Source organism: Empidonax traillii, unplaced genomic scaffold (assembly GCF_003031625.1).
Source record: "Empidonax traillii isolate 1590-97213 ecotype Southwest subspecies unplaced genomic scaffold, ASM303162v1 scaffold948:size252505, whole genome shotgun sequence".
NCBI lineage: Eukaryota > Metazoa > Chordata > Aves > Passeriformes > Tyrannidae > Empidonax > Empidonax traillii.
Genome location: NW_020956141.1, coordinates 117,522 through 126,961, shown reverse-complemented (window position 1 = coordinate 126,961; position 9,440 = coordinate 117,522). Strand labels below are relative to the sequence as shown.

At 41.0% G+C, this 9,440-nt stretch overlaps 1 protein-coding gene across 1 annotated transcript in view; it reads left to right on the top strand.

Moving 5' to 3' along the window:
* LOC114067662 (tubulin-specific chaperone A-like) overlaps window positions 1-8,996 on the top strand; it is a 46,129-nt gene extending 37,133 nt beyond the window's left edge. Inside the window, exons 2-3 of the mRNA XM_027903250.1 lie at window positions 7,434-7,520; window positions 8,704-8,996. Of these exons, the coding sequence (XP_027759051.1) occupies window positions 7,434-7,520; window positions 8,704-8,784 (168 nt within the window). The 3' untranslated portion in view covers window positions 8,785-8,996. The remainder of the gene's footprint in view (window positions 1-7,433; window positions 7,521-8,703) is intronic.
* Window positions 8,997-9,440: the final 444 nt, after the last annotated feature.

Below are 9,440 nucleotides of genomic sequence, written 5' to 3'. Positions count from 1 at the left end.
GGGGCTCCCATTATTATTACCAGTATCACAAAACACAACCCTGAGAAAAAGTGCAACAACTGTTAGAGCAAATACAACAACATTGTAACCAGCGACTGTTAAACCAATACAATGAATGCTTTTAACAAATTTCTTTTAACACACTCTGGTCAGATCTTTCCTTATCCCAACCCTTTGTGCCTCATGTTGGATGCCAAAAAGGACTTGTCCTGGTTTAAGCCCAGCTAGCAACTAAGCACCATGCAGCCACTTGCTCGCTTCTCAACCCACCACAGTGGGATGGGGAGGAGAATCAAAAGCAGAACTTGTAGGTTGAGATAAGAACAGTTTAATAATTGAAACAAAGTAAGAAAAAACAAACACTAGAGAAATATAAAACTCAAGAAAAACAAGTGATGCACAATACAATTTCTTACCACCCACTGACCAATTCCAAACCATGAGTCCTTGACTTAGGGTAAGCACTACTTAGCAGCAACCAAAACATCAGTGTGTTATCAACATTATTGTCATGCTGAATCCAAAACACAGTACTGTACCAGTTCCTGAGAAAAAAATGAACTCTATCCCAACCAAAACCAGGACAAAATGGTAGTTAGTTTGTATTTGATATGTGGCCATTTCAGTGCCTGAACACTCAAGCACTATAGAAACAAAAGTGTTCTCCAGTTCTTTACTACAAACTTTTGTTTGTTGTCCTTCAGAAGTATTTTGATCAAACTTATTTGGTAAAGAAGTCACAAGAGACTGAAGTGTGTTCTTGTATCCTATATTTGTGGATAACTCAAGCTTTCCTTTGGGCCTTCTATGTGAAAATAAGACAAGTTGCTCCTGCCTTCCCTAAACCTAGCTTTCTCCTACATCACCTATGCTGTCCTATTCCCTGTGTCCCCTTGCCACCATCCTGCCACAGCACCTTGTGCCTTTATATTCCCTGATTACCAGTGAGCTGAGAAGTACTATATATATATATGTATGGCCAGTCTCTTCGCGAACGAAGAACCGGGGAAGGTCTTTGCACCTTCCAGCCTGCGCATTGGATTTTTTAGGTGAGACACAGTGTGCGCGGAACTGAGCCCACCCTTTAATCCTGAGGTTCATCTGCCGGGGCCAAGCACGCTTGGACGGTGGCAGCGAGGTCCTCAGGACGTAGATGGATTGCCTTATGGGCTAACGAGCTCCATCTGCCCAGGGAGGGGCCCCGGCCGGGAAGTACTACCAAGTTACAGATATGTTGATTAGCTAAGTGTGCTGGTTTAAAGGTAAACTGGCAGCAGAAATGAACCCAACTCAAAAAAGATTATAAGTCAGAGTTACAATTTAATAAAAATAATACAATAAATACAATTATACAGACAAATGATTGGTTTTAACCCACAAAACCCAGAGGTATAACCCAGCATCCTGGGGCACGAACAGAATGGTGTACATTGGCCCCTGTGCTGAAGCCCACGGGGTCCCCCTGAGTCCAAAGTAAAAGGAAAGGAAAACCTGTTAGTGAGAGTGATGGTTGAAGTCTGGTTGAGAGTGGTGGTCGCAGTCTGATCAAGAGTGGTGGTTGCAGTCTGGTTGAGTGATGGTTGCAATCCAACAAGTGGTACCAGAAGTCCCCAGATCCCAAGATTATATACATTCAGGTTGGGGCAGGAATGCCCAGTACCTCCCCCAGGGTGGGGTCTTCCACAATGGGTGACTGTGAGTAGTGAGATATTTTTTGAATCCTTGATGGTCCATTAGCAGACATGACCCCTCAGGCTGGGTGTGGAGGTGCTACTGACTCCCTGGAGGGGAGTTATCACACTTGAGTCATTGGTATGAGGACAGGAACATCCTCCTAGCTCACAGGCTTCTTAACAATCAACTTATAGCCTGAGGGGTCAGGTGTGCTCTGGGCAGCTTGATGCAAATGGTCTATTGTTAACAGTTCCTGGGAAATGACATAGAGGGTGTAGAATACACAGTTTGGGCTACACCCACACAGTGATGAACTGGTCCTGGCTGCTCTAACTAGGACATCAAGCAGTAGCCTTAGCATCACTTTTTACTTTGTGCTATGGTCTTTTCCTTAGTGGGTATAAAAGGAGAAGTTGCTGTCTGAGCATTCTCACACCATTCAAGGAGTCGCATGCACACCACCCTAGACTTTAACTTCTAGAACTGGAGTCCCCTGGTAGCACACAGCTGACAGGTGCCCCTTTTGACTCCTCGCTTAAGCAGAGAGGTCCCAGAAGACTGGAGGTTAGCCAATGGGACACATCTACAAGAAGGTCAGGAAGGAGGATCTGTGAAACTACAAGTCTGTCAGCCTAACTTCAGTGCCAGGGAAGATCATGGACCAGATCATCTTGAGTTTGATCACACAGCACATGCAGGATAACCAGGATATCAGACCCAGCCAGCATGTGTTTATTAAAGGCAGGTCCTGCTTGACCAACTTGATCTCCTTCTATGACAGGGTGACCTGCACAGTGGATGAGAGAAAGGCTACCTGGACTTTAGTAAAGCATTTGACGCTGTCTCCCACAGCATTCTCCTGGAGAAACTGGATGCTCATGGCTTGAGCGTGTGTACTCTTCCCCAGGTAAAAAATTGGCTGGATGTCCAGGCCCAGAGAGCAGTGGTGAATGGAGATACATCCAGATGGAGGTTGGTGACAAGTGGGGTTCCTCAGGGGTCAGTATTAGGACCAGTTCTGCTTAATTTCTTTATCAATGATCTTGATGATGGGATCGAGTGTACCCTCAGTAAGTTTGCAGACAACACCAAGTTGGTTGGAAGTGTTGACCTGCTTGAGAATAGGAAGGCTCTGCAGAGGGATCTAGGCAGGCTATATTGATGGACTGATGTCAGAGGTGGACCAGCAGAAGCCTACAAAGAGAGAGAGATGCAAAAGAGATGCAAGGAAGGTTCAGAGGAAGAGATCTATCTAGGAGTGTTTTGACAACTGCAGCTGCAGGATGTGCCTGAAGCCCAGCGATAAGAAGTAGACTCACAGCCTCCACAGAATTCCCCTCTCCTGGGCCCCCAGACCATTCCTCCCTAGCTCTCCCTTCCCCCTGTGTGACCAGACATATTCCCCGCAACCTATCCCTCCAAGTTCCCTTATCACTGACACTTAGGATTCGATGTTTCCCAGCAAGAAACCCACCTTTATTCTCCAACCTTCTGTATTCCCCTGTATTTAAACTGACATCTTGTTTTAATAAATGCCATTTTGTGGGTCACCCTCCGTGTGCCTATTTCCTATACAAGATGTGCCTCTGGGTCTGTCGCGGGTCCAAACCCCCACTCGCGATAGACCGATTGTATAAGGTTCAACAAGGCAAAGTGCTGGGTCCTGTACTTGAGTCACAACAATGACGTGTTGTGCTACAGGCTTGGAGAAGAGTGGCGGGAAGGCTGTCTGACAGAAAGGGATGTAGGAATATTGGTCAACAGTTGGCTGAATATGAGCCAGCAGTGTGCCCAGGTAGCCAAGAAGGCTAACAGTATCCTGGCTTGTATCAAAAATGGTGTGGCCAGTAGGACTAGGGAAGTGATAATTCCCCCTGTACTCAGCACTGGTGAGGCAGCACCTCAAATCCTGTGTTCAGGTTTGGGCCCCTCACTACAAGAAAGACATTGAGGTGCTATGGCATGTTCATAGAAGGGCAATGAAGGTGGTGAAGGTTCTGGAGCACAAGTCTTATGAGGAGTTGTTGGGGAACTGGGGTTGTTTAGCCTGGAGAAAAGGAGGCTCAGGGGGTAACAATGAACAAGAGAAATGGCCTCAGTTTGTGCCAGGGGAGGTTTAGATTTGATATTAGGAAAAATTTCTTCACTAAAAGGGTGATCAAGGATTGGAATAGATGACCCATGGAAATGCTGGAATCACTGTCCCTGGAAGTGTTCAGAAAACATGTAGATGAGGTGAACATGGTTTAGGGGTGGACCTGTGACTGTTAGGTTAATGGTTTGACTCGATGATATTAGGACGTCTTTTCCAACCTTAACGATTCTGTGATTCTATACTTTTGTTATCTTTTCCTTTAATGTTCTGTTCATCCTTCACACTTATCCCAAAGATTCTGGAAGATAGTGGGTGTGTAAATTTCTCTCTATTCCTAGTGATTTGTAAAGTTGATTGATTATATTTGCTGTAAATGAGTATTCCTGTCTGACTCCATTGATTCTGGCACCCAATATCTAGGTATAATTTCCTTCCATAAAGCCTTTACTATACCCCCAGTGTCAACTTTTCTTGAGGGGAAGGCTTCCACCCAGCCTGTCAGTTGATCTACTATTACAAGCAAATGTTTGTATCAGCTAGTATAAGGCATATGTGTGTAATCTATTTGTAATTGTTGAAATGAGAAATAAGCCCATGGTCATCTCCCCAACTCTGAGTTCGGCCTGATACTTGAGATCTTTTGACAAGTAGGGTAGTTACTGGTGATTCTTAGTTTGCTTCCTATTTTCTCCATTGTTCTTTTTCTTCTGCTGAATACATGGTTTTAAGGTCTGTTAAATTTGACCATTCACTTTGGTTGATTGCTGGAATTGTAACCATACATTCAAATTTTTTAGGTCTGCAGACTTCACAGCAGCATCAATTAAGTCATTCCCTCTACTGATTTCTGCAGTGTCCTTGGTATGAGCTGGGCAGTGTATGACAGCAATTTCTTGAGGTAGTTGGATTGATTTTAGTGAGTTATATATTTCTTCTCCGTTAAATACTTTCTTTCCTGATGATGGGATAAATACTTATTCTTTCCATAACATTTCAGTGGCATGACATACCCCAAAGGCATACTGAGAACCTGTATATATATTGACCCATTTACCTTTTCCCAGATGTGCTGCGTGTGTTAAAGCTACCAGTTCTGCTCCTTGTTCACTCGTTGGTGGGAGAGGTCCAGCTTCTATTACTTGCCCTTGGCTGTCCACAGTGTATCCCATTCATTGTTCTCCATGCAGGTAGTAAGATGAGCCATTTATAAACAAAGTTAGACATGGATTCTGAAAAGGAACATCAATTAAATCTACTTCCAGTTTACTTGAAGTGCTCACCCTAGTGATGTATTTCCCTATCATCAGGCAAAGGCATTAAGGGATGCTGGAATTTTAAAGTTACATTATCTGACAATAGAAAGAACAGTTAGTCTCTGTGTGCTCATTGTGGTGATAAGGTTTGAGTTCCTGTCCCAGTTTAAATGAGACAAGGGTCTTTTGATGAGGATGTATTAGGAGAAAAAGACCCAAACTTCTTTTTCTAACCAATTATAAATCCAAAATTAAGAGGCTCCGATTGAAGGAAAACAAATTATGGAAAAGGGAAAATAACAGCCCTTTATTAAAGGTATGTGAGTATTAAAAGGAACACAAAAAAACCCCAAGTAAAACAACCAAGCAATACCCCTATACCCACCAATAATCCCCTTCAAGAACAAAACCGATAAACCGGCAAAAAGAAAATTAAATAGTTCAATTTTTTGCACCCTTTGGTGGAGTTCCAGCCACAGTCAGCAGGGGGCGCTGTGGGGTCGCTGGAGATGCAAAACTTGTAATGTCCTATACCATTCACCAGGTGGCGCTGTTGGGTCACTGGAGGAGCAGAACTTGTAATGTCCAGTGCCCGTCACAAGGCGGCTCTGTGAGATCCTTGGTTGCCGCCATGTGGGTTGGGGGAAGGGGAAAAAGCAACACTCCCCAGGGTATATCAGAGAAAAAACAAACAAAAAAACTCGATTCCCCTTCCCTTCCCACACTGGAAAAAAAAAGGGGGGGGGGAGGGGGAAGAAAAAAAACAGCAATAAAACAGAAAGTTCTCCCAATGGAAGAAAACTCACGAACTTCAGCTGGTTAGGGTTCACTTTAAGCAGGGTCTGCAGCCAGCAACATCTAAGCAGAGAGCAGCAGCAAACTCCCCTCTGACAGGAAAGAAAAGAACCAGGCAGTGTCTGCAGCTCACAGCAGGTCCCAAACCCCACCGGCACACACCAGACTCTCCTCCCAGCCTGTGTGCCAACCACACAGTAGCCCCCCTCGAACTCCTCCCACTTCGTTGCCCAGGAGACAAGAGAAAAAAGTAAAGTGCAAGTCCTTATCTGCCTTGTCTCCTAGGAGACTAATGTCCGGCCATCAGCCATGGGGGCTAGGTCTTTTGTAATCTGAAGTGCTTATCTTGACATCCAGGGGGGAAGGGAGAAAGTTCTTCACCTGGCTACGAGAGCTAACTAAAACCACAACAGTTGCAAAGTGCTTCAACAATATTTCCACATCGTGTGGGACATAAACTGTTACAGGGGGTCCCAGAATAAGAGGATGACTTCTTTCTAATATCATGCCACCACTAACACTGATTTAAAACAGACTGGTGCTCCTGCGGCAACCACATCTAGTTGCATGGAGTAGTACACAACTGGTCTCTGGTGAGGTCGTAAATTCTATGTTAGCACTCTGAGGAATCCTTGCAACTGTTTCTTTGTAATTGGATGCAGAAGTTTTATTATAGCTTATATTCTTTCTGGATCTATTACTTGCTGCCATTCCCTTAGGATAAACTCTAGATGTTTCACTTTGTTCTGACACAGCTGGAGTTTGGACAGAGATGCTATATATATATATATATATATATAACCTATTATCAGTTCTAAATAGATTTAACATTACTGAATAACTCTGCACACCTTTTCTTCTTAGTGAATGGAGTTCAGATCCAGAAATGTTCCATGAAATAAATGTTCCTCCATATAAATCTGAGTTTTTCTGTAGGAGGCAGCAGGATGTGTCAGTTTAGTAATTTTGTTCAAAAGTGTGTGGTGAGAATAATCTTTCTCCTATAATGAAGCACAAGGATAAGTAATAACTTTTTATTCATGAAAAGCATCAAAATATGAGCCTGCTGGTCTTTGCTTTTCATTTTTCCTTACTTTTCAGTCAGAACTTCCTACAGTGCACACACAATGTGATCATTAACTCAGTAACTTTTTTTCATGGAGTAATTATCTTTACATGGTATTATCTGAACACTGGTTTTATTATCCAAAAGATGTAGGAGATATTTATATAATCAGGTGATCCCTTTTTAGATGAAGTTGCTTCACAACAGCAGGAGAAAGTTTGGTTTAAATAACCCTTTTTAACAAATGTATGGAAAGATTACCAGGCAGTACTCTTTTTCTAAGTAAAAAAAAAATATTCTAAATACTCTTTTGCACTTAATACTTTAATTAAGCACAAAGTAAATGGAAGTGTCCTGTAAATTAACAGAGTAATTTAAGTAATTTTGCTAAGTGTGTCTTTTAATAAAACAGCCTATTCAGAAAATAGGTACCACTGTTCTGAAGTTCCTAGATGATGACTGGACTACTGTTTTTTCAGAATGGACATCTTAAAAATTAACATTCCTATCTGGAATACACTCTCATTTCATTGCCTTCTAATTTTCACAGATTGAGATTTTACAAGAGTCACGAATGATGATTCCAGACTGCCAGCGTAGATTAGAAGTTGCACATGCAGATCTTACTCAACTACTAGTAAGTATAGCACCAAAATCCACTGACCAAGAAATGTTGCTTTTCTGTGATGAATTTGGATAAACATGCTTGTCTGTAGTGCAATTGCAGCATATTAGAACAGGATTGAAGAATTACTTCTTATAGATCCCAAGACTAGCATCCTATAACATACCAATATTTCATTTTAGATAACTGTCTTTAAAGACTTGGTCTTCAGTGTATGTGTATTAGAATACTAGAAGCTGTCTTTAAGGGAATGCACACTCAACATACACTTAAATACTGAATGGTTAAAATGGACTCTGAATTCCTGTGATAGTTACATGATCAGAAAAAATAATTCACTTGCTTTAGGTAGTCTTTGTAGATCATGTAGATGTATATAATATGCTTGTAGTGGACTGAATTTGTCAAAATACTTTGTTTACCACTATGGACAAGAAACAAGACAGCTGAATCCTTACTGAGTACTGCTTATGCAATTTATAAGAATTCTGCTACACATTTAAATGCTATAGTGAGGCAAAAAATACATACCATAAATTAAACCTCAGACACATATGACAGCTAAAATGCAAAACCCTTTTCAAAGGAAAAGTCAAGGCATCTTGCCCTTGGGTGGCATCCCTCTACTGTTTTCCAAAATAAGTTCTCAGTACCTGACAGGATTTAGGGTCCTTTTGCCATTCAACTAGTTACTTGACAGTTAGTTGGTCTAGATTTCAGCAGCATTCAGAAGTGATGCTATTGATCCATACACTGTGCTTTAGAGAGTTAAAACATGGAATGTGGGGAGTTACCATTCTTATTAAGAATTTGGTAGTCTTTAGAGGTTGCTTTCTGTTCTTAGCTCACCTTCAATGCTTAAAATCAACTATGTAGTAATATGTTTTTTCAATTGTCAACTTCTGCTTAAGCTTTTTTCTTAATGGTACTATTGTTCTAAGTTCTGTTGCTGGTTCCAGTTATGCTTTCTTTGGTTTTAAATATTTATTTAACAAAATAAAGGTATGCATAGGTCAAATATATTCACACATGACAGCCATTATCCTTAAAATAAAGGAGGACAAAGTAAATTGCCTGTGCGTTGAATTATGTAAAATTAGTGTTTTCAATAATGATTCTTTCATAGTTTCCTTCTTAAATTTAATCTCATGGCCATTATTTTCAAAGTGCTCAAAAGTTTTGTTTTTAATTCCAGGAAAATGAAAAAGAATTGCAAGAAGCAGAAGAGTATAAAGAAGCATGTTCCATACTAGAGTCAGTGAAGCTGGAAGCCTAGAAGTTTTTCAACACTTTCTTTATATGCATTTAGCACTGGGTCCATTCCACACTTTCATTTGACTATGGCTCTATTGGTATTGTTGTCTTGCTAAGGTTCTCTTTATGCAAACTGGCCTTTCTCTAACTGCCAGATGCATCAAATAAAGGATGTTCTGAAATATCTGTGTGTTCCATATTCAGGTAAAGTAGAAACATTTCCAGTTCACCTCAGTTACAGAAAGGAAAAAAATAAACCTTAATGTAAGCATAATAGCTAATATACATAATCTGAACAATTCAGACTAAGAAAGTTTAACTATCTAAGGAACGTGAGGGACCAATAAATACTTTGAAGAGACCTCATATTTTAAATCATTTCAAGCCATTATAGCATAACAATCTTGTACTTAAAGAAGAGATTGAGTAAATGACCCTTTGTCCCAGTTTAAATGAGACAAGGGTCTTTTGCTGAGGGTGAGTTAGGAGAAAAGACCCAAACTTTTTTCGCTAAGCAATTATAAATCCAAAATTAAAAGGCTCCGATTGAAGGAAAAGAACTAATTATGGAAAAGGGAAAATAACAGTCCTTTATTAAAAGGTATGTGTGTATTAACTAAAACACAAAAAAACCCAAGTAAAACAACCAAACAACACTCCTATACCCACCAATAATCC